Source organism: Musca domestica, unplaced genomic scaffold, assembly GCF_030504385.1.
Source record: "Musca domestica strain aabys unplaced genomic scaffold, Musca_domestica.polishedcontigs.V.1.1 1, whole genome shotgun sequence".
NCBI classification, from domain to species: Eukaryota; Metazoa; Arthropoda; class Insecta; order Diptera; family Muscidae; genus Musca; species Musca domestica.
This window is the reverse complement of record NW_026712114.1, coordinates 3,101,910-3,129,222: the sequence shown is the minus strand read 5'-3', so window position 1 is coordinate 3,129,222 and position 27,313 is coordinate 3,101,910. Positions and strand designations below refer to the sequence as shown.

The window sequence follows — 27,313 nt, the reverse complement described above, 5'->3', positions numbered from 1 at the left end:
CAGAATATTGAGTATCTAGGTCCATGTTTTCTTATAGCCGCCATAAAATGGTACTTTTTGATATTCGGTATTTTGATAATCACATTTACCCACGGAATTTTTTTCAAAATTGGACTTTAAAACCTGCAATAGATAACAACCCTTGTAGTACTTTAAAGTTGTCAAAATGGGTACCTTTTTAGTCTGACCCCCATATAAGGGACTGACTCATGGTACAATGAATTCAAGGTAGGGCAGAACAACCATATGATTTCAATTTTTTTTATTTTTCTGGCTTAATATGTCAACTTCATATGTTTATGTGTGTGTATTTTTTCAATAATAAAAAAATTGTTCAGGAAATATTCAAATTTGGGTGTTTTCAAAATGCTTATTGCAACGTATACCTCGACAAAATCTACAGTTTTTGTCGCGAAATAAACCATAAGAGATATATAGAACATGATTTTGAAAATAAATTTTGCCCTTTCATTCATTTTTCGCGGTTTGAAATTATTTATTCAAAATAAATGCAACAAGTTGTTTGATTTTTTATTGTTTTGGTAGCAATTCTGACATTACAAGCCAAACAGGTAGACCTCTATACTTGCAATTTTTTCAAAGTTGACCTACCTTCTCTTCATTGTACCATGGACTGACTCATTTTTTTTTATACCCTCCACCATATTATGGAGGGTATATTAATTTTGTCATTCCGTTTGTAACTCCTCGAAATACTCATGTCAGACACAACAAGGTATATATATTCTTGATCAGCGTAAAATTCTAAGACAATTTAGCCATGTCCGTCTGTCTGTCTGTCCGTCTGTCTGTCTGTTGTAATCACGCTATTTTTCGAACAAATTGAGATAGAAGGCTAAAATTTTGCACACATGTATATTTTGCCTGTAGGCAGGTTAAGTTCGTAAATGGGCCATGTAGGTACATAATATCATACAGCCCCCATATAACGGTACCAACCGATATTCGATTTTAGCGACATTATTCACCGGAATTGTTTTAAATTTGGTATTTGAAATTCGTAATAGATACTGCAGCATAAAACAGAAAATGGGCCATGTAGGTCCACGTCTTCGTATAGCCCCCATATACCGTAACCCCCGATATTCGGTATTTTGATGATTTTAGCGACATTATTTACCGAATTGTTTCAAATTTCGCATGTGAAGTTCGTAATGGATACTACAGCCCATGCCAGAAAATTGTCTGTGCAGGTCCACGTCTTCGTATAGCCCCCATATACCGTAACCCCATATATTCGGTATTTTGATGATTTTAGCTACATTATAAACAGATTTTTCTTCAAGTTTCGCATTTAAATATTGTAATAACTTATCAAAAAGTCGTCGTATAGCCATTCCGTATATTTAAGATTTTAACAGAATTTTTAACGGATTTTATTTTATTTTTTTTGGAAATTGCCAAATTTGTACCAAATGTTGGAGGGTATTAAAAGTTCGGCCCGGCCGAACTTATAGCTTTTTTACTTGTTCTTTTTTTTTGAAAAGTTTAACTACATTATTCAAACTGTCTAACTGGTATTTGTAGTTTAAAGTGGAACACGGTTGAATTAAAATACTTCTATATAAAAATGTTTTCTTTACCCAATGTTCGAGGGTTCTAAAAGTTCGGCCTCGTTTATTTATTTATATCTTTTAGCCTCAGCCATATGACTGGTTTTTGGACCAAATCCGTTTCAGGACATTGTGTGTCCGTCCGTTCGTGTGTCTGTCTGGCAGGTGCGCACTATAACTCTCGAAGGGAGTATCCGGTTTGGCACATCCTAATAATACTACCAAACTTAGATCGTGTTCGAAGATGGGCAATATCGGTCTACTCCTTCTGGTACCTGCCCCACAAAGGGTCAAAATTGTGAATATCCATGAAGCTCATAAAACACGAAATTAACATCCGATTTCATTTAGACTTGGCACATCACAATATTTCCATCAACACACTCGGGCCACTCCTATTGGTACCATTTAGTACATTGAAGTGCGAATACTACTTATATATACTACTAAAAATAACCTCCTTACATCGACTCTGCTCCTCAACCTTGATTTCCAATCCAAATTTAAAATTTTTAGCTCTAGCCGTTCAGTTGATACGAAATGGTACGATGTTTGGTACATTTTAGTACTTTTGGTACACACATAATGCGAGTTTCCAAAAAAAAAAAAAAAAAAAAAAAACTTTGGTTCATCTATGATACACTTCATCAGTGGCCCCCATTCCAAATTTCTACGTCTACAGCTTCCTCCAGTACCTTTAAATACCTTTCGTACACTCCGAGTACGAATTTCAAAAATCCCAGCCTTATCTGACCGCTTCGGACCAAGAGTGACCCTCACCCAGAATTTCCAGATTCTGAATTCAGTCCTTTCGTTTGGACGTTAATGAATCTTTAAGTCAGTTGTTATTCGAAATTTTAATTTTTATATCCTCCACCATAGTTTGGAGGGTATATTAAGTTTGTCATTCGGTTTGTAACACCTTGAAATATACATTTTAGACCCCACAAAGTATATATATTCTTGATCAGCATAACATTTTATGTCGACTCTTGCTTCCGAACAAAATGAAGCAGGTTGATAAAATTATACTTAAATGTATATTATGTCTGTCTGGACTTTTGGGATTGAAAATGGGTCATGTAGGTCCACGTTTTGGTATGGCCCCCATATAATGGTAACTTCCTATTTTTGGTATTTTGGTGATTTAAGCGACATTATTCACCGGAATTGCTTCAAATTTGGTATTTGAAGTTCGTAATGGATACTACAGCCTATTACAGAAAATTGTCTGTGGGGGTCCACGACTTCGTATTGCCCCTTGATTTTAGCTACATTATTCACCGGAATTGTTTCAAATTTGGTATTTGAAGTTCGAAATGGATGTTACAGCCTATGACAGGAGATTGTTTTTGCAGGTCCACGTCTTCGTGTAGGCCCTATATAAGGGTACTTCCCGATATTCGGTATTTTGATGATTTTAGCTACATTATTCACCGGAATTGTTTCAAATTTGGTATTTGAAGTTCGTAATGGATACTACAGCCTATGACAGAAAGTTGTCTGTGCAGGCCCACGTCTTCGTATAGCCCTCATATAACGGTGCCTCCCGATATTGTATACTTTCTTGATTTTAGCTACATTATTCACCGGAATTGTTTCAAATTTCATATTCGAAGGTGCTAATGGGTGCTATAGTCTGTGACAGAAAATTGTAAATGCAATGTACAGGTCTTCGTATAGCCTCCATACAACGGTACCTCCCGATATTCAGTATTTTCATAATTTTAGCTACATTATTCACCGGATTTGTTTAAAATTTCGTATATGAAGTTCGTAATAGATACTACAGCCAAAAACAGAAAATTGTCTTTGCAGGTCCAGGTCTTCGTATAGCGCCCATATTACGGTACCTCCCAATATTTGGTATTTTTATGATTTTCGCGACATTATTTACCGGAATTGTTTCAAATTTGGCATTTAAAGTTCGTAATGCAGACTACAACCTATGACAGAAATTTTTCTGTGCAGATATACATTTTGTATAGCCCCTATATAATGGTACCTCCGGATATTCGGTATTTTGATTATTTTAGCTAAAGTCCAGGTCCAGGTCCGATTTTTTCGCATTTAATATTATAATGGGTTATGACAAAAGTTGCCTATGCAGGTCTACGTCGTCGTATTGACCCTACTTTCGGTATTTTTAAGATTTGAACAGATTTTTTAAGGGATTTTTTTTTTTTTTGAAAATTGCCAAATTTGTTCCAAATTGTAAAGGTTATTTAAAGTTCCGCTACAGCTTTTTTACTATTTTTAAATCGAATTATTTCATTTGTTATAATTTGAGTAACATTTTCCATTTGAGATTCAAATAAAAAAATACTAAAATTGCATTGCCTTCAAATTAGCTTTTTAAAATTACATAGAAAATAGTTCGAATTACAAATGAATTAATTTAAATGCCAATTGGAATGATCCAGATTTTTTTAGGGATGTTTTTTTTTTTTTTTTTTTGAAAATTGCCAAATTCGTTCCAAATTGTGAAGGTTATTCAAAGTTGGGCCGTCCGCTAAAGCTATCCTACTTTTTTTTAAATCGGATTATTTTAATTGAAATTCAAATTACTTCATTTTTTATAATTTGAGTAACATTTTCCATTTGAGATTCGAATAAAAAAAAAAATACAAAAATTGCATTGCCGTCAAATTTGCCTTTTAGAATTACAAAGAAAATAATTCGAATCACAAATGAAATAATTTAAATGTCAATTGGAATGATTCGGTATTAAAATTGAAATGTTTCGAATTACAAATAAAATTCTCAAATTGCTTATGAAAAGCTACGAATTTCAACGTTTCGAATGAAATCTAAAAAATGATGTAATTCCTCAAAAAAAAAAATCATGCCGTAATAATAATTCAGAGGCATACTGTTTATTTCCATTTGGATAAATGTCAATGGGTTAACAATGCTGACACAGCACGGTAGTTCAGGGATGGGAAAAAATCAATAAACTATGTTTGTGTTTTTTTTAGTTACGCCATAAAATATTAGCATCGTAATTGTTGTTGCAATTATATTAACTACACATGCGATGTATTTCAGTTTTTTTCCTATTTCTGCAAAAAAAGTTCATAATCCGTTCAACCACTAAAATTATTTGGTTCAGTGAATATTTGCATAAATAAATTGTTTAATGGACTAAAAAAATAGAAATCTACTATGTCATCCGCAGCCATTTGCCACGAATTGACGAATTTGTTCCACTGTCTTCGCTGTGGTGGTGGGGGTGATGGTCGTCGTTTGTATTGTTGTTCGGCATATTTTTCAATCAATGTTGGGTAATTTTCATGCTCTTGTTTATGGTCATAAATGTTCGGGTGCACATGGTCCAGCGATGCACCATATGCATGGATGGATGGTTGGCTGGCTGGGTCCATCCAACGAAATACGCAATGTGCATCTGTTGTTTGGCTGGTCGCATGGTTTGTAGGTGTTTGCATTTTCATTATGTCCTTTGGGTGTGCATTCGGAAAATGTATGCCTGTCTGCATTGGAACGTTTTGTGTTGCATTTCATTCAGATGCTGTTGCTGCTGCTGCTCCTCGCTCTCTTGATTCAAAGCCTGTCGTGCTGATTGTGCAACAAACAGCCGCAGCAGCAGCAACAGAAAGTGATCAACAAGAATACAATACTTGTGGCCAGACGACAATTCAGAGTTTTAAATTCTTGTTCTTCCTTTTCGACTACTCGGCAGTTTTATTCACCTCTTTCGTGTCGTGCACAACTATTATTGATGGTGTTGAAACAATTTTCAATTTATTAAAAATATATATCTTTCAATTTAATAAAAATATTGGTTTCAGCCATTGCCTGCAAATACTGCACACCCACAAGCAACACACACGCACATGGATATCAATGTGTGTGTGTGCATGCATTTGTTTGTGGTTTTTAATTGTTATTGCTGTGGTAAGACATTGTTGGGTATGTGTGTGTGTTGTTGCTGAGCGGATTGATGAAGTCTGAAAATATGATGAACAACACTAAATCAATCACAAAACAATTGATATCCGCACCGGTCGGTGTGTTGAACCTTTTAAATATTATTTTATTGATACGTTTAAATATATGTGTACATGGACATATGTACATATTGTTAATATTTAAAGCACCACCATACTATGGAGGGTATATTAACTCACTCATGTCAGACCCAACAAGGTATATATATATATATATATATATATATATATATATATATATATATATATATATATATATATATATATATATATATATATATATATATTCTTGACCAGCGTAAAATTCTAAATCGATTTAGAGATGTCCGTCTGTATGTCTGTCCGTCTGTCTGTCTGTTGTAATTATGCTATCTTTCAAACGAATTGAGATAGAAGGCTAAAATTTTGAACACATGTTTATTTTTCCAGTAGGCAGGTTACGTTCGTAAATGGGCCATGTAGGTCCACGTCTTCGTATAGCCCCCATATAACGGTACCTCCCGATATTCGGTATTTTGATAATTTTAGCGACATTACTCCCCGAAATTATTTCAAAATTGGTATTTGAAGTTCGTGATGGATACTACAGCCTATAACAGAAAACTGTCTGTGCATGTCCACGTCTTCGTATAGCCCTCATATAACGGACCTCCCAATATTCGGCATTTTGATGATTTTATCGTCATTATTCACAGGAATTGTTTCAAATTACGTATTTAGAATTCGTAATGGGATCTACAGTCTGTGACAGAAAATTGTCTATGCAGGTCCAGGTCCCATATATGTCAGTACCTGCCTATATTCGGTATTTTGACGAGTTTAGGTACAATACACACCGACATTGTTTGAGATGTCGTATTTGAACTTCGTAATGGATGCTGCAGCCTATGACAGAAAGTTGTCTATGCTGGTACAAGTCTTCGCACAGCTCCGATGTAACGGTACATACCTATATACGATATTTTGATGATTTTAGCTACATTATTCACCGTTTATTTCAAGTTTTCGAATTTGAATATGGTAATGGCTTATGACAAATAATGTCTATGTAGGTCCAAGTCGTATAGACTCCAATAAAACGGCTATATTGGGTATTTTTAAAATTTAAACAGAATTTTTTAAGGATTTTATTTTTTGAAAATTTCCAAATGGTGGAGGGTATTCAAAGTTAACTTGTTAAAAATAAAACCAGTAAGGAAAAGTCAAAAGTCGGACGGGGCCGACTATATGATACCCTACACCACTATGTACATTTAGTAGAGCTCCCGTTACAAAATAATTTATTTCAATTAGGTTATACTACCTATCAACATATGGCTTTAGAGCAGTTATAGTTAGCTATGAAGTACATGATATCCTTGGAGAAATATATATCGGAGTCGAGTTGAACAAAATGGAGACGTACGTCATTTGGGATAATTTTAGCTAATATTTGCACAATAAACCTGAAATCGGATTAAGGATATATATGGGAGCTATATCCAAATCCAAACCGATCTGGGTAAAATTTGGCAAATGTTTTTCTGGGCTGTATCTGATAACTGGTACAAAATATCATTGTTGTCGAATGTATATTACGCTTGTGAGGGACTTAAACACCAAGTCGTATGAAACATATATATGGGAGCTATAGCTATGTGTAAACCGATTTTCTCCGAATTCTATGTACCTGCTTCTAGACTGAATTCTGTCGGATATGCCAAAATTCAGGTTATTTGGAATGATATTGGCTAATTGGTGCACAATTAACCCGAAATCGGTTGAGAATATATACAGCTCCCATATATATCCGAATCTGAACCGATCTTTACAAAATTTGATACACTTATTTCAGATCTGTATCTGATATCTTGTACCAAAGATCATTGTTATGGAATGTATATTACGCTTGTGAGTGACTTTAAACCCCAAATCGGATATAACATATATATGGGCACTATAGCTATATCTCAACCGATTTACACCAAATTTGAAGCACACGTTTATAGGATGAATCCAGTCGTAATTGCCAAAATTCAGTCCATTTGGGCTAATATTAGCCATTTGGTGCACAATTAACTCGAAATCGGTTGAAGATATCAATAGGGTTCGTCCTTGGGCCAAAAAAATATTGTTTGCAAAATTTCATCTCAATCGGATTTTAATTGCGACCTGCATTTTATTAATTTTTTGGGCGGACTAATATGCATAAATCTACTCAGAATGTGATTCTATGAATATTCCCCAAAATAACTATGGGTCTATCTCGCTTCCTTTTCTATGTTACAAACAAATGCCCAAAGACATAACAAACTACCCTTACTACTATGTGGGGTAGGGTATAATTAAAAATTGTAAGTATGGTTTAAAGCTGGTTATCAAAATACCGAACATCGGTGGGTATCGTCATACGTGCGCTATAGGAAAACGTGGACCGTAATTTTCAAAGTTCTGCCACCCGAGCTGGAACCCATTATGACTTACAAATACCAAATTTTAGACAAACCCGTTAAAAAATGTGCCGAAAAACTTCAAATAATGTGAGCTGCATCGTGATTTCAACAGACAGACAGGACAGACAGACATCGTTTAATTGACTTAGAATCCACTTTGTGGGGTCTACGACAAGGTGGAGGTTATACAAAAAACATTTTAGGGATAAAGTCGCACTTTATCTGAATTTATGAAAATACAGAGTGAGATGAAAAAATTGCAAACCAACTTCAGACTGCTGCCATTTCTAAGCCACTCGTTCGACAGCTGTTTAAATTATTCCAGTGACAGCTCATTGAATTGTTTACAAGCGTACAAAAGCATTTTGGTGAGAATTTTCCAGAAAAAACGTTATTCCTGATGGAATTCAAGCGTGATAGTGTGATTTCTCTATATTTGGCTGGAAGCCAAAGCTCTTAAATGTGAATAAATCTGTTGTGTCTCGTACCATCGCTCGTAACCGTGATATCAGCCTGACGTCAAGGAAATGAACGGAAGAAAACAACAACATTAGCTGAAATGGTCCGAAAAGTAAAGAAGCGACTTCATCGAAACCCGCGTCGCAGTGGCCGAAAAATGGCTCGTGAGCTAAACATATCGCAATATTCCATTCGGCAAATATTGAAAAATAAGCTCGGGGTAAAGCCATTGAAATTCAAAAAAGTGCAAGAATTTACACCGCAACATAAAGAAAATAGACTCAAAAGAGCTAAAGATTTGCTTCGCTTGGCCGAAAGTAGTGAACTGCAGCATTTGGTTTTCTCCGATAAGAAAACATTCGTTGCCCAGCAGCTTGTAAAGGAACAAAATGATCGTGTTTACTTGCCAAAGAGGTCAGCTGAAAATGTGCACCTTCGGTTGGCCACCAGAACTCAAGCGCCGGCCAGGGTGATGGTGTGGGCCGCCATAATAGCCGATGGTCGCTGTCCGCTATTAATCGTATTAATCGACCGTGGCATCAGAATAAATGCCGAATATTCTGGAGGGTGCATTTTAGCCTTGGGCACGCAAACATTTTGGCTGCAGGGGCTATACAGAGACGTGGACCTAAATAGACAATTTTCTGTCACAGACTGTAGTTCCCATTACGAGCTCTAAGTACGTAATTTGAACGTTATTATGAACCTATATAGATAATTGTCTTTCATTTTGTAGAATTTCAGGCAATCCCATTAAAAAGTGTGGCTAAAATAGTCAAAATACCGAATATCGGGGGTACCCTTATATGGGGGCTATACGACATCGTGGACCTATATGGACAATTCTCTTTCAGGGGATAAAGTGCTCGCAATGAACTACTTGTGTAGAATATCAGACAATTTTATTGAAAAATGTGGCTAAAATCATTAAAATACCGAATATCGGAGGTACCGTCATATGCGGGCTATACAATGTCGTGGACCGATATAGCCCATCCTCGAACTTTACATGCCTGCAGACAACAGACAAATCTGTTTAAAATTTTAGCTTTCTATTTTAATTTGTTTTGACTCTAGTGTGATAACAACAGGTGGACGGACGGAGAGGGCTAAATCATCTAAAAGTTTTACGCTGATCAAGAATATATATACTTTTTTAGGTCTAAAATTATTATGTCGATGAGTTATAAACGGAATGACGAACTTAATATACCCTCCGTATTATGTAAGGTGAAGGGTATAATAAGTCCATTTGACACAATAAGACTCCACTACAGGTTTGCATTTTCCTACTTTCTTTGATGTTCATCAACCTTTTAATACCCTCCACCTTGGAAAGGAGGGTATATTTACTTTGTCATTCCGTTTGTAACATAAATATTCGTCGTAGAACCCAGAATGTATATATATATTTATAATCAGCATAAAATTCTCTGCCATATCCGTCTGTCTGTCCGTCTGCCTGTTGAAATCACGATACAGGCCACATTATGTGACGTAGAGCGTAAAAATTTAGCAGAATAATTTGTATTGTGTCTATGATGGTTGGTATTGAAAATGAGATATATCGGTCCACGTTTTGGTATAATCCCCATATAACGGTACCTCCCGAGATTCGGTATTTTGATGACTTTTGCCACATTTTTTCACGGAATTATTTAAACAATTGGCATTTGTTAATCATAATGAGTTCTAGCTCCGTTTGCGAAACATTGTATGTATAGGTCCTCGTTTTTGTATAGCCCTATATAGCGGTACCCCCCGATATTCGGTATTTTGATGATTTTTGCCACATTTTCCCACGAATGTGTCTAAAATTTGGGTCATAATTGGTTCTAATGTTTCCATTAACCTAAGGTGGAGGGTATTAAAAGTTCGGCCCGGCCGAACTTAATGTTTTTTTATTTGTTAATTGAGCCATGCCTACATCCACGGTAGAAGAATACAGGTAGATGCATCAAGGCTTAGGAACATTGATATGTCAAAAAATTTGTAATTTCTTTTCAAATATAAGTAGATTTTTATATGTTTTCCAATACACCGTCATTCGGAGGATATTAAAAATACACGTTTTTCAATATTTTTTACAAATTTAAATAATTTTTCATTCAACATTTTCAATTTCAAATTTGGTTTACCAGTTCATTGTCATTGTGTGACTATATAGTCTTCTACCATGACTGTGTCCAATCAGAAAATTTGAGTCTAATTTTAATCGAATCAGTACACATCTTCTCGCTTATGTTGTACAGTGGCAACACTACCAAATTTGAATTCTCTTTACACCCCCTAAAGTATCCTACAATACTAAACATAAAATGATATCACACTTTTGTTCTGAGTTGCCAACCACGAATACAACGATAATACCACACACAGCTCCAAAATATGCCACATTTTCAGCCCTACACAACTAGATTGTTATTTCATTAATAACAATTGAGTGAAAATTCATGAATGGAATGAGTGAATGTTTTCTAAAAAAAAAAAAAAAACATTAACGGAATCCCCATCTCATAACAAAGTCCACATTGTTTGTGCTCATTTCATAAAAACAAAAGTAGCGAAGAAAACAAAAGAGACGATAAAGTAGCAAAAAGCATACGGCCACCAAAAATCACACAAACTTTTAATGCGAAGAATAGTTGTGCTTCTCCGTTCATTCAGTCCGCTTGACAATTAGTTTCCAATTAAAACGAAGCGGCAAAAAAACACGCGGCAGCGGTGATCGGTCGGTTCGATTAAAAAGCGGACAAACGAAATCAGTGAAATGCGCCGTCAGAGTTGAACGCTAAATAATTGAATTCCATTTTCCATTTATTTATTTATTTGATGAGTGTTTCAGTTGTTTTATTCTTGCATCTCGGAAAGTGTTTTATGACCGTTCTCGGTGACAATATCTTGAAAGTGGTTGTAAATTAAATAAATAAACAAATTAAAGGCGGTTTTGGCGAACAAAAAAAGAAACGTTTATAGTGTGAATAAAAAGTGTTATTGTTTATTTGCTCGTGTATTTATTGTGTAAAGAAGACAGATGATTTGTTTGATTTGCTGTTAGCTACCGAGACAAACAGCTGTTAACTGAGGTAAGAAAACACAAACAACGACAACAACAACAACAACAGCAACGTGGTAGATACATTTTTTATACCCTCAGCCATATGGCTACAGAGGGTATATATCATTTGATACGGCCAAAACGTGCCTAGTCGAAATAACGGTTTTAGACCCTAGGTCTCTTTGGACCAAATCCGTTTCAGAACATTTGGAGTCGATCTAGCGATGTCCGTCCGTCCGTCCGTCTGTCTGTCTGTCTGTCTGGCTGGCTGGTGCGCACGATAACTCTCGAAGGGAGTATCCGATTTGGCCCAAACTTGGTACATCGCAATATTTTTGTCAAACTTAGATCGAGTTCGGAGATGGGCTATATCGGTCCACTCCTTCTGGTACCTCCCACACAAAATGTCCAAATTTTCAAAGAAAATAATTTATTGCACAGAAAGAGAAAGGATAATCCGATTTTCCTCGAACTTTGCGAATCCTAATATTTTCATCAGTTCTAGTTCAGGTGCGAAAATGGGCAATATCGGTTCACTCCATCAGGGACCTCCCCCACAAAGGGTCAAAATTTTGAATAATTACTACCCTAATAAAATGTGATGTAAGAGCCCGATAGTCTTCAAATTTCACACATCGCAATAATTTTATTAGCACAAGGTTTGGTGCGCAAATGGAATGTATCGGTCCACTCCTTCCGGTACCTCCCCCACAAAAGGTCGAAATTTCAAAAAATATTTTTTGCACACAAAGAGAAGCGATTAACCGGTTTTGCTCTAACTTTGCAAATCCTAATATTTGCGTCAGTGCTAGGTCAGGTGCGAAAATGGACAATATCGGTCGACTCCATCAGGGACCTCCCCCACAAAGGGTCAAAATTTTGAATAATTACAACTTTTATAAAATGTGATGTAAGAGTCCGAACGTCTTCAAATTTCACAAATTCCAATATTTTTATAAACCCAAGATCTGGTGTTAACATGGAATGTATCGGTCCACTCCTTCTGGTACCTCCCCCACAAAGTGTCGAAATTTTGAATACCCATGAAGCTCATAAAAAGCCAAATTAAGATCCGATTCCATTTAGACTTGGCACATCTCAATATTTCTATCAACACAAGATCTGTTATAAAGGTGGTATAGATTGAACCATTTCTTCTGGTACCTCCCCTATACATAGGGTTCAAGATTTTGAAAAACAAATCGCACAAATAAAGCTAAATAAGCATCCAACTCTTTTCAAATTTCACACACACAAATATTTTTGCAAACACAATATCTGTTGTGAAGTTTATACGAAGGGTCACAATTTTCAATAATTGTATCTGTCATAACTTTCGAAACAATTTAGCAATCCTTTACTGTTTGCTATGTTCAAATATTTCTCTCAATAAGAAGCCTGATATGAATATGAAATTTATCGGAATTTATGATTTCGCATAAAATTTGACATAAATAACTTTTCTTCATATTTTTGAGTCTGATACGAAATGGACAATATTGGCCCATTCCTTTGAAACCGGCTCCATAGAGGGTCAAACGTTTGAATAATTGTAACACTAGTCAAATATATTTCGATTATTTAATCGAACATAGGCTGAGGGTATATATCTGTCGGCAATACCGACTGATACTTTTTAACTTGTTTTTTTTGGTATTGACAACGATGACGACGTCATTGTTTTGCTTTCATCATTGCTTACGCTTTAGTGTTGCCACTCCATATTTTATTTTTGAAAAAAAAAAACTACCAAATATTCCAAAGTGGTCCAACCGGAAATCAATTAAAACAATTTGGATTAATGGAAATTTTCAAAAAATAGGTATACATTCTGTGTCAGCGTTTAATTAGCATACTATTGTTACACGAAAAGAATCAGAACAAGTTGATTTCTATTTAAATCAAGTAAAAAGGCAGTAAGTTCGGCCGAACTTTGAATACCCTCGACCATTTGGAATGAATTTTGGAAATTTTCAAAAAAAAAAAAAAATATTAATAATAATAAATAAATAAATAAAATCCCTTAAAAATCCTGTTAAAATTTTAAAAATATCGAATATAGCCGTTATAAAGGTTGTTTTTTAAGCGCGATAGAACTTGAAATTGTAAAAAATAAGACAAAAAATTAAATTGTAATCATTTTTTTTATTCGAAATATCAATACGTGACATTAACATTTGATAATGATTTCGGGCATATGGGCACAGCCGCGGTGTTCTTAACGAAGTGCATTCTGGACGTCCAATTTTTGGTCACTTTTTCGAGCACTGCTGGTCGTATGCCACGAATAACACGAACAATGCTGGCCTCCAAGGCGTCAATTGTTGCTGGTTTATCAGCATAAACCAGTGGCTTCACGTAGCCCCACAGGAAATAATCGAGAGGTGTCAAATCGCACCTTGACCTTGGAGGCCAATTGACAGGTCCACTTCTCGAAATCAACTTATTGTCAAATTTTGATTTCAATAAGTCGATGGTTGAGTTCGCCGTATGGCCATCCTGTTGAAACAACATCTCCTCCGGATCAATGTCATCCATATTTTTAAGCAAAAAATCATTGCCCATGGTGCGGTAACGATCTCCATTGACCGTAACGCGAGCTCCGGCCTCATTTTTGAAGAAATAAGGCCCGATGATGCCACCAGCGCGAAAACCGCACCATACGGTGCATTTTTCTGGATGTAATGGAGTCTGTAGGGTCTCTTGTGGATTGGTCTCACTGCATATGCGACAATTTTGCTTATTGACAAACCCGTTAAGCCAAAAATGCGCCTCATCGCTGAACACAATTTTGCGATAAAACAACGGGCCATTTGCCAATTGCTCCAGAGCCTGATTTTCAAAGTAAATTTGGATAATTTCGTAGCGTTGTTCAAGCGTAAGTCTATTCATGATTTGATTTGTCAGAGTATACTGAACCAAATAAAAAAAGTTGCATCAAAATTAAATTTTTTGTGTTACTTTTTATCACCCTTTATTTGGGCCTATACGAAGACGTGGACCTGCACAGGCAACTTTTGTCATAAGCCACAACACTATTCAAATACAAAACTTAAAAAAAAATCTGGGAAATAATGTAGCTAAAATCATCTAAATACCGAATATATTATACCGTTATATCGGGGATATACGAAGACCGGCATAGACAATTTTTTGTCACAGGGTGTTGTACCTATTTGGAACTTCAAATACGAAATTTCAAAGAATTTCGGTAAATATTGTTGCTAAAGTCGTCAAAATGCCGAATATCGGGGGGTACCGTGGCATGTGGGCTACAGCATTTCGTGGATCTATATAGACATTTCTCTTCCGGGGGTGAAGTGTAGCTAAAATCATAAAAATACCGAATATCGGGGGGTACTGTTATATGGGGGCTACACGAATATCTTCGAACTGGACATGCCTGTAAAACAATTTTGCCTGTGCAAAATTTTAGTTTCTTATCTTTGACTCTAGCCTGATTACAACAGACAGACAGGGCTAAATCGTCTTAGAATTTTATGCTTATCATGAATATATATACCTTGTTATGTCTAAAATTATTATTTCGAAGAGTTACAAACGGAATGACGAGCTTAATATACCCTGTATGGTAGAGGTTATAAAACTTAGCCAAAATTAGATTTGAAACCTTCACGAAGCTTCCGAAAAATAAGCAAACAAAGCTAAACTGGAAACAACAACTTAATAAAAATTCTGGGATTTGTATACCCTCCATCGTACATAGTGTGGAGGGTATATTAAGTTCTTCATTCCGTTTGTAACTCATCGAAATAATAATTTTAGACCAAACGTAGTTTAGCGTAAAATTCGAAGATGATTTAGCCTGGTTCGTCTTTCGGTTGCAATAACGCTCAAACGAATTAAGATAGGAAGCTGAAATTTTGCACAGATCACTCTTTTGTCCGCAGTTAGGTATTGATGAGGGTACTAATCGGGATTTTTTCTTAGAGGACGGACCCGTATACCTGGATATTTGACCCGAAACTCCAGGTGCAAGACCCGGGTAGGCCATGGACCTAATAAACCGATATAGAAAAATAGAGAAAAAAAACTGTCGATTTTTTCGACCCGGATTTTTTAAAAAATTCCCCAAAATGTCCAACAAGGCACCATTTTGGAAGTCCACAAATTGTATGCCAATTTATAGCTTTCGTTTCAGCCTTTCCAAAATGCTAAAATTGGTGCTATTATTGTTCTTAGATTCAGAGATATGGGTATTTAAACCCTAATTTTGATGCTGTTTCGGTCAGCAGGCCTTCGGCTGGGGCTTAAGATTTTCTCCTCTGGTTATGTCCAACACCGGCTACGTGAAATATATTGTAATACCTCAGCCATATGGTTCGAGAGGGAATATATCGTTTGATACGGCCAAAACGTGCCTCTTCGAAATAACGGTATTAGACCCAAGGTCCTCTTGGACCAAATCCCTTCCAGGACATTTGGAGACGATCTAGCGATATCCGTCCGTTGTCTGTTTGGTTGGCTGGTGCTTACGATAACTCTTGAAAGGAGTATCCGATACCAAACTTGGTACATCGTAATATTATTATCAAACTTGGATTAAGTTCGGAGATGGGCAAAAAAAAAAAAAAAAAAAAAAAAAAAAAAAATACTGCACAAGAAGAGAAAATATTCACATTTTGCTCCAACATTGCAAATCCTAGTATTTGCATCAGTGATAGGTCAGTTGCTAAAATCGAGAATATCGGTCCACTCCATCAAGTACCTGCCCACAAAGGGTCAATATTTTGAATAATTAAAACCCTTATAATATGTGTTGTAAGATTCCGATTGTCGTCAAACTACACACATCACAATATCCTTATTAACCCAAGTTCTGGAGTGAAGATTGCATACATCATTCCATTCCTTCTGGAACCTCCCCCACAAATGTTGAATATCCATGAAACTCATAACGCGCGAAATTGACATCCGATTCCATTCAGACTTGGTACAGCTAAATATTTCTATCAACACAAGATCTGTCATAAATATTGTAGAGATCGGACCATTCCTTCTGATATCTCCCCCACAAGGGGTAATAAATCGCGAAATTAACATCCGATTCCATTTCCAGGCATGGTACATCTCAATATTCCCATTAACACAAGATCTGTTATAAAGATAGTAGAAATCGGACCTTTTCTTCTGGTACCTCCCCCACATAGGGTTCAAGATTTTGAAAAACAAAACGCTCAAAGAAAGCGAAATAAGCATCCAACTCTCTTCAAATTTCACGCATACAAATATTTTTGCTAACACAAGATCTCTTGAAAAGTTCATATGTATCTACATATTCCTTCTGGTACCTCACACACAAAGTGTCGTAATTTTCAATATTTGTATTTGCCATAACTTGAGATACAAGTCAGCTATTCTTTACAACTTACTATATCTAAATGTTTCCCTCAACCAGAAACTTGAGATGAAAGTGGATTGATTTCGCATAAAATTGGATATAAATGTTCGATTTTCTTGTAATTTTGTCTATACCATTATTTTTATCTGTATTAGATGAAGTCTGAAAATGGAATATTTCGGTCGACTTCTTGTATTATCACATATCTCTTATAAACTGAAGGTAGTAACCAATATAGTCCAAACCTAGCACGTCGCAATATTTATATCACATCCGATGCGAAATTGACAAAACCTACCATTGGAAAAAAATTCCGAAAAATACGAGAGTTTTTACTAAACCAGAGTTAAGCCCTTAACCGTAAATCGTTAACAAACCAATCGCGCATCGTCCAAAAATGAGATGATGGCAATTAGAGTCTTTGTGAATGATTTATGTCAAATACAGACATATAATTACTTACATATGTTAATTTCTATACGTCAACTATATAAAAATTAAAATTTGTGAAACTACTTAATGTAGGTCTGCATTTTCACCCGAAAACTGATAAAAACATAGAAACGGCAACTCTGTCTCTACCAATCTTGCCGGCCTGGACAGTGAAGAAAACACAAACAACAAACACGCGTCCAAGTATTTTTTTTTTTTCATTTTGTTTTTTTCGATTTTGTTTTGGTCTTCGTTCCCATTGAAATAGGCACAAAGATATTTGTTTCTGTTGTTTCTGATTTGTGTTTGACGACAAGTACCCTCTGCTGCAAACGTCACAGATAATCGTAGACACCTTTGCGTTCTGATTGAAATACTTTTTGATTGATTATCAAGATTACATAACGGTATTTGATGTCAATGACAAATTCATGGCGAGTGGTCATCAGTGATTTAAATATGTGGTGAAATTCGAAGGGACGATCACTTGTTATTCTACGAGACAATTATTGCTTTTTTTTGAAGAAAGTCCGGGTAGCATTATCTATGGATTTCAAATTTTCCACTCATGGCTATGCATATACAGGGGAACCTCGATTGTGTCAACTGTCGGTAGCGGAAGTGGGGAACGCTTATGAAGGTTATAATTATTTGGAAATTACATGAAAACAAGTTAAAACCAATAAAAAAGGTCTTAAAGTCGGGCGGGACCGACTTTATGATACCCTACACAACTTTGTTAATTTAGTAGAGCTCCACAAACAATTATGGGAGAATTCAATCATATACCCTATGATTATAATTATATTTTAAAGTTCAAAAGGCTAAATATGCCGAAGCATTTGTATCTTTTAAATTCGGACTTGTATTGCCCATTTGATATATATGAGAGCCATATCCAAATCAGAACCGATATTGATAAAATTTGGCAAACATATTATTGAGGTGTATTTCATACATTTTCCCTGAATATCGTTGTTACGGAGTGCATATTACGGTTGTGGGTAACAAATATAACAATTCGAATGAACTGTATATATGGGAGCTATAGCTATATCTGAACCGATCTTCACCAAATTTGACATACTACCTTCTAGACTCAATTCGGTCGTAAGTGCCAAATTTCATCCCATTTGGGCAAATATTAGACGTTTGGTGCACAATCAAAGGTAAATCGGATGAAGTTATATATGGGAGCTATATCCTAATCTGAACCGATCTCGGTAAAATTTAGCAATGATATTTCTGAGCTGTATGTGATATATTTCCCCAAATGCTGTTGTTATCGAGTGAACAAATCGGATGAACAATATATATGGGAGCTATTGCTATATCTGAACCGATTTCGATCAAATTTGGAGTACTTATTTTCAGGTCCAATCTGATTCGGACTGATTTGGTGCACAATAAAAGGCAAATCGGACGAAGATATATATGGGAGCTATATCTAGATTTTGACCGATTATCTCCAATTTCCATAGGGTTCGTCTTTGGGTCAAACAAATGATTTGTGTGAATGCGAACTGTTTTTTGTTTACAAAAATAAATGGGCAGACGGACGGACGGGCATGCATAAATCGACTCAGAATGTGATTCTATGCAGATCATCGAAAGGAACTATGGGTCTATCTCGATTCCTTTTGCCTGTTACAAACAAATCCACAAAGACATAATACCCTGACCACCTTGTGGTGTAGGGTATAAAAAATTGTGACCCTTAGTGGTGAGGTATCTCAAGAGTTTCGCAGATATATATCATCTTCACCATAGACCTTTGTATGTCTGAAATTTGAAGTGAGTTGGATGCTTATTTCGCTTTCGTTGAGCGTTTTCTTTTTCAAAATCTTGAACCCTATGTCAGGGAGATACCAAAAGAAATCGTCCTATCTCTACCATCTTTATAACAGATCTTGCGTTGATGGAAATATTGAGATGCACCAAGTCGGGAATGGAATCGGATGTTAATTTCGCTTCATGAATATTCAAAATTTTGAACCTTTGTGAGGGAGGTATCAGAAGGAGTGGACCAATGTATCACATCTTTACAACAGCTCTTGTGTTTATAGAAATAATGGGATGTGTAAAATATCAAGTGAACTTGATGTTATTAATAATAGTCTGATCTCTACCGTTTTTATGTCATATCCTGTGTTGATGGAAATATTCAGATATGCCAAGTCTAAATGGAATTGGATCTTTATTTCGTGTTGTATGAGCTTAATGGATATTCGAAATTTCCACCATTTGTGGGGGAGGTACCAGAAGTAGTAGACCGATATATTCCATCTTAACATCAGCCCTTCGGTTGATAAAAATATTGCGATGTGTGAAATTTGAAGACAATCGGACTCTTACATCACATTTTATAAGAGTTGTAATTATTCTACATTTTGATCCTTTGTGGGGGAGGTATCTGATGGAGTGGGCCGATATTGTCCATTTTTGCACCTGACGTAGCACCGACGCAAATATTAGGATTTGCAAAGTTGGAGCAAATTTTCTCTTTCTGTGCAGAAGATATATATATATATATATATATATATATATATATATATATATATATATATTTTTTTTTTTTTTTTTTTTTTTTTGAAAACTTCGACCTTTTCTGGGGGAGGTACCAGAAGAAGGGTGCCGGTATATTTTATCTTAACACCAGACCTTGGGTTGATAAAAATATTGGAATGTGTGAAATTTGAAGACAATCGGACTCTTACATCTCATTTTATGAGAGTTGTAATTATCCAAAATGTTGACCCTTTATGGGGGAGGTACTTGATGGAGTGAACCGATATTGTCTATTTTTACACCCGACCCGACCCGACGCAAATATTAGGATTTGCAAAGTTGGAGCAAAATCGGATTATCGGCTCTCTTTCTATGCAAAAACTATTTTTTGAAAATCTCGACCTTTTGTGGGGGAGGTACCAGAAGGAGTGGAACGATATATTCCATCTTAACAGACAGACAGACGGACGGTTCTGAAAGGGATTTGGTCCAAAGAGACCTAGGGTCTAAAACCGTTATATTGATTAGGCACGTTTCAGATCAAATAATATATACCCTACATATGGCTGAGTGTATAATCAAGTGATATACACCCTATCTAGCCATATGGCTGAGGGTACAATAAAATTAAAAAAAATACATATGTAGAAATTTGTTGTAAATGAAACTAACTTAAATTAACTCTAATATACAGCTTTCTACACTTCTATTCGAACCATTTGTTCGCATTCTTCCAATTGATTCCAACTCTGCATCCGATACAACTCCAACAGGTTTCATTACATTCACTGCCAAACATAAAAGCACCTTCCATCAAGTGAAAAGATCACCGTTTCTTTTGTTACGCCGTGATCACAACATTTGAGCTAATATTTATTTTCATCGCCCTCCTCTCCTTTGCAGGATACCCGTAGTATAACGGACGACCTCAATAGGAAATCTTTTTCCACTGACACCGCTGGCATTAGAGGAAATGAAAAAGGATTAACGTGGCAAAAGGCCGACCGAAACATTCAAGGAGTTCAGAAACATTCAAGAGAAGAACGACCTGCCTGCCACCGACGCGTTGAAGAGCGACGAACGACGAACGTTGTCGACACCATCAGGCTACCGCACTCAAAAACTCAACTACCAAATCAAATTACACTCTAACAAATTAAGAATAACACAGTGCTTGCACTGCAAGCAAGCAACCACAAAGGATGAAGGAGAAACCAGCAGTTGGCATAAGACCCGGTCTCGAGGAGTTGGAGTCGGAGTCGAATGAAGAACAACAACACTTGCTTGGCGGTCAAGTGCAACAAAGCCAGCCACAATGGCAAGTTCAACAGGCGAAACAACCACCCACATCATCTACCCGAAATGATTTCAGGGATGGAGGTAAGTGCGAAAGAAGTGAAATTTGTGATGATGAGATTTGAAAAAAAAAAAAATTAAATTTAAAAAAATGGGGATAAATGACGAAAGGACCAATTATGAAAACATCAGCGTGTTTCGCCGTCAGATGTATACCCTCAGCCAATGTTCATATGCTTAAATATATTTTGACTTCTGTTATAATTATTCAAATTGTTGACCGTCTATTGAGTAGGTTCCAAAGGAATGAGCCAATATTGTCCATTTCGTATCGGACCTAAATAAATACGAAATCAATTTTGCGACGTGCCAAATTTGGACTATACCGACTACTTCCTTCACTTTATATGAGATATGTGATAATTTTCAAAAAAATGTTAAAATGTGCAAGAGGTGCCATATATAGTCGGCCGAAGCATTCCATGTTCACACTTCATCTAGTACAGATAAAAATATTGGTATGGGTAAAATGACAAGAAAATCAAAATCAAAAATCAATCAAAACATTTATATCCAGATTTGTGCGAATTCATAAATTCAATATTCATCTCAGGTTTCTGGTTGAGAGAAATATTTAGATAAAGCAAATTGTAAAGATTCGCTGACTTGTTTTGCAAGTTATAACAGATAACAGTAATGGAAATTGGGACCTTTTGCGGGTGAGGTAACAGAATGGCTTCGCAGATATATATCATCTTCACAACTGATGTTGTGTTAGCAAAAATGTTTGGTATGGTTCGATCTCTACCATCTATGTAACAGTTCTTGGGTTGATTGAAATATTGAGTTGTACCAAGTCTGAATGAAACCGGATGCTAATTTCGCATTTTATGAGCTTCATGGATATTCAGAATTTTGACCCTTTGTGGGGGAGGTACCTAATGGAGTGGGCCGATATATCCCATCTTCACAACAGATCTTTGCTAACTCAAATATGTTTGTATGTGTGAAATTTGAATCGTTATTACGTTTTCTTTTTTTTTTTTTTAATTTTTAAACCCCATGGGGGTAGGTACCAGACGAAAAGGTCCAATCTCTGCCATCTTTATAAAGAAAAGATCTTGTGTTGATAGAAATATTGCACAGTCTGAACAAAAGCGGACATTAATTTAGCGTTTAATGAGCTTCATGGATATTAAAAATGTTGACCCACTGTGGAGGATGTAACAGAAGCAGTTGGCCGATATATTCCATCTTCACAGCAGATCTTATGTTTGTAAAAATAATGGGATGTGTGAAATATTAATAGAACCGCATGCTTATTTCGGATTTTATAATCGTTTTGGTTATTCAAAATGTTGACTATTTGTGGGGGGAGATACCAGAAGAAATAATTCGATCGCTACTATCTTTATAACAGATCTTGTATTGATGGAAATATTGAGATGTACCAAGTCTGAATAGAATGGGATAGTAATTTCGCGTTTTATGAGGTTCAAGAATATTCAAAATTTTAACCCTTTGTGGGGGAGGTACCTGAAGGAGTGGACCGATCCCATATCCCATATTCACAGTAGATATCCTGTTATTAAAAACAATGGGATGTGTGAAATATAAGGGGAACCGGATGTTTCTTTCAGATTTTTTATGATCGTTTAGGCTGTTCAAAACTTTGACCCTTGTGGAGGAGGTACCAAAAGAAATGGTCCGATCTCTACCATATTTACAAATGATATTGAGATAAACCAAATATGAAAGTAATCAGGTGCTCATTTCTTGAGCTTCATGGATATTCAATACTTTGATCCTTTGCTCATTTTCCGGATGCTCATTTCCTGAGCTTCATGGATATTCACATTTTTTACCCTTTATGGGGGAGGTATCAGAAGAAGTTGTTCGAAATATTGAAAAACAAGTAAGCAAAGGCTATAGCCGTGCGGGGACGACCATGTGATACCCTACAACATGTTAGAAGCCTTCTTCTGTCCAAATCCATTTTGGAAGATTTCGCTTTTGAAATTATTTCACGGATATTATACCCAGATATTACCCTTAGCAATTTGAACGGGGACATTTGCCCAATTTGTCCAATGGTCATCCAAAATGCTAGACTTCTTCCCTGTCCTTAACTCTCTTCTCATGCGAAATTCCGTGTCGATTGGTTTCAATTTCAAGTCATTTGAACCCCTAATTATTTTGCGATCATTTCCAAAAGCAAGAGGCCCCTCTGTATCTCTAAATTTATCGTTGAAAAAAAATAGGCCTAGCTCTTCTGAGCCTAACTTACCCTTGTGAAAATTTTCGTGAGGATCGGACGATAATTTCAATCTGTATATAATAACTCCAACCTGTGTCGTAAGGTGAAAAACATATTACAAAATATATACTTCAATATTATAAGTCAAATTAAAAAAATTGCATGCGATAAAAAATATAAAAAAAAATAAATAAATAATATGTCACAAATTACTACAAAATCTATATTAATATCATTATTGGCATATTTTTATGCAATTTTTTAGGTTTTATAATTTATGCCAAGAGGGCATTCTAAATTGACACAATTTGTCAAAATCGGTCCAGCCATTCTTGAGATATAAGCATTCTAGCTAACATCCCCTTCCTTTGTATATACACACTGTATATATTTCGCTATATATATCCTATATATTTACTATTGGCGTCTACCTAACGGTCAGAATTGTCTTGTTCGTCGATTTGTGATTTGGCCTGGATTAAAAATATTCGCGGTTTGATGGAAAATTTGACTTTTATTTAACACAAATGTTATTGTCTAGTTCACCCACTAAATATTACCTAATGACCGTCAAAATTGAAAGGCTTCTACCCAGCTCCAAGCTTTAGCCCCATGCTAACTTCCGCGTCAATAACTGGGACCTGTAGAGCAACTGCAAAATCATGAACTTTTTCAGATTTTGGTCCATTTCAACCCCTAAATATTATGCGATCATCTCCAAAAGCAATAGGCTTCTATTCTGGCCCTAATCCAACCTCCATTCTAAATTTCGTGAAGATAGGGCCATAATTGAGACCTATAGAGTGATTACAATTTAACATCGACAAAATCGACTCAGCTCGGCGAGCTAGGATAATCCATATATACTTTCCTATGTGGGAAACCAATATTTCGAGGCGTTACATAATTTTTGGACCAATCAAAGTTGTAATACCCCCACATAGTGTTGTAGGGTATAAATATTGGGATGTGTAAAATTTGAAGTGATATATTATTTATTTCGCCTTCTTTGAGGGGCATATTCGATATATTCTATCTTCACATCTGATCTTGTTTTAGTAGAAATATTGAGATGTGACGAATTCGAAAGAGATTGGATGCTAATTTCGCTTTTTATGAGCTTCATGGATATTCAAAATTTTGTCCCGTTGTGGGGAAGGTACCGCAAAGAGTGGTTCGATATATTCCATCTTCACATCTGATCTTGTGTTTATAAAAATATTGGGATGTGTGAAATTTGAAGAGAATAGGATGTTTATTTCGCATTTCATAAAATTCAGAGTTATTCATAATTTTGACCCTTTGTGGGAGACGTACCTGATAGAGTGGGTCGATATTTTCTATTTTCGGAACTGACCTAGAACTGATAAAAATATTGAGATTTGCTGAGTTTGGGAAAAACTGGATGATATTTTCTTGATTTATGCGGTAAATTATTTTCTGTGAAATAATTGACTTTTTGTAGCGGAGGTACCAGTAGAAGTGGACCGATATTGCCCATCTCCGAAGTCGATCTGAGTTTGACAAAATATTGCGATGTACCAAATTTAAATCAATTCGGGTACTCACTTCGAGAGTAATTGTGAGCACCAGTCAGCCAAATAGACAGACGGGCGGCCGGACACCCCTAGATCGACTCTAAATGTCCTGAAACGTATTTGGTCCAAAGAAACCTGGGGTCAAAACCGTTTTTTGCGATGAGGCACGTTTTAGCCGTATCAAATGATATACAGGGTGTGATAAAAAACTGCAACAAAGTCAAACGTCATATTTTTTACATTTTTTGAATTTTATTAAATGAATGTAAAAATGTCGGAAATAGAATCAAATTTTAGAACAAGTTTAGATTGGTTCGAATTGGTCACCTATGGCACGAATTATGGCCTTCAAACGGCCAATGAAACACCGTCACACGCTGCCCGAATGTGGTTCTGAGGCATTTTGGTCCATTCCCGACGAAGCATTTGCTTGAGGTGATGGACACTTTGGTATTTTTTAGTGCCAACCTTGCTTTTCAAAATACTCCAGACACAATAGTCCAACTGATTGGTATCCGGAGATTTTGGTGGCCATTTTGCGCTGGAAATGAAGTGAGAAACCACATTTTGTAACCATTCTCTTGTGCTGAGTCCTGTTGGAATGTCCAAGGTCTGCGGCTAAACTGTTTGCGTGCCCAAGGCTTTAATACATCCTCCAGAATATTTTCGCTATAATATTCGGCATTTATTCTGATGCCACGGTCGATTAATACTGGCGGAGGGAGACCATCGGCTGTTATGGCGGCCCAAACCGTCACCGTGGCCGGCTCTTTAGTTCTGGTGGCTAACCGACCTCTTTGGCAAGTAAAAAAGATCATTTTGTTTGTTTACAAACTGCTGGACAACGAATGTTTTCTCATCGGAGAAAACCAAATTCAGAAGTTCACCACTTTCGGCCAAAACCAAGCAACTCTTTAGCTGTTTTGAGTCTATTTCCTGTAGCAGTGTAAGTTCTTGCACTTTTTGGAATTTCAATGGCTTTAGCCCGAGCTCATTTTTCAATATTTGCAGAATGGAATATTGCGATATGTTCAGCTCACGAGGCATTTTTCGGCAACTTGCGACGTGGGTTTCAATCAAGTCGCTTTTTTACTTTTCGAACCATTTCTGCTGATGTTGCTGTTTTCTTCCGTCCACTTCCTTGACGTCGGGCTACGCTACCAACATCACGGTAAAGAGCGAATGTACCAGACACAAAAGATTTATTTACATTTAAATGCTGGAGTGCTCTAGCGATAGCCACTTGTGGTTTTCCAGCCAAAAATAAAGAAATCACCCTATCACGCTTGAATTTCATCACAAATAATTTTTTTTTTCCGGAAAATTCTCACCCAAATACTTTTGTACGCTTGTAGACAATATAATGAGCTGTCACTGGAATAATTTTAACAGCTGTCGGACAATTGGCTTAGAAATAACAGCAGTTTTAACTTGGTTGCAGTTTTTTTATCTAGCCTGAGGGTAGAAAATTTACATTTTCTTTAGAAAGTAAGCACCCTGTTTTTAAACCTACAACGTCATTGTTTTAGAAGTGAGGGGGGTATTGCTCAACAATGAATGTTTTCTCATCGTAGGAAACCAAATTCAGCAGTTCACCACCGGCCAAGCGACGCAACTCTAGCTCTTTTGAGTCTATTTCCTGTAGCGGTGTAAGTCCTTGCACTTTTTGGAATTTCAATGGGTTTACCCCGAGCTCATTTTTCAATATTTTCCGAATGGAATATTGCGATATGTTCAGCTTACGAGCCATTTTTCGGCCACTGCAACGCGGGTTTCGGTCAAGTCGCTTCTTTTGAAGTGAGGGGGGGTATTGCTCGACTTTGTTAAAAAATACCTTTCTTAGGCGATCTTCATTTAAAACCTGACATTTTTCAAATTCCTTTCGAAATTCCAAATTTTTCCAAATTCCCCTATTTGCAAGACCAATGACTACATCTTGTCCTGACTCCATCTCGATCTCCAACATAAGTAAATCTTATGTATATCTTGCACGCATTCTTTCAATTTTGTAAAAATTTGTTTCTTTTTTTTGCCATCCCATGTCCGCCAGAACGAATGTTACTGGAATATTCAAGTGAAAAATATGCAGATTTTACAAACTTAAATTGTATTGTCGTTGCTGCTGTTGTTGTCTTTGTTAACGAAAAGTGCTGTATTGTTGTTGTTTAATACAGCTTTTCCGGTGTATAAAAAGTAGTCGACAAAATATACATTCCTTGAACATGCTTGCACACATGCATGTGATCATATGATTGGCTGGTAAGTGTGTGTGTGTGCGCGTCTGAGATGGCCTTCGAGGTTTTGCCAAAGTCGTTGAGTTGGTAAACAGACTAAGTCGAAAATAAATAAAATAATATATGATACCACAAAAAATGTCAACTTTTTAAAGGATCAAAGATAAATAACATTTTGTGATTGTTATTCGCCTC

The 27,313-nt window shown here is 36.2% G+C and overlaps 1 protein-coding gene across 1 annotated transcript in view; it reads left to right on the top strand.

The window, feature by feature from the left end:
* Positions 1-11,060: 11,060 nt before the first annotated feature.
* LOC101896766 (sodium/hydrogen exchanger 9B2) overlaps positions 11,061-27,313 on the top strand; it is a 195,312-nt gene continuing 179,059 nt past the window's right edge. Inside the window, exons 1-2 of the mRNA XM_059132123.1 lie at positions 11,061-11,519; positions 20,697-21,173. Of these exons, the coding sequence (XP_058988106.1) occupies positions 20,996-21,173 (178 nt within the window). The 5' untranslated portion in view covers positions 11,061-11,519; positions 20,697-20,995. The remainder of the gene's footprint in view (positions 11,520-20,696; positions 21,174-27,313) is intronic.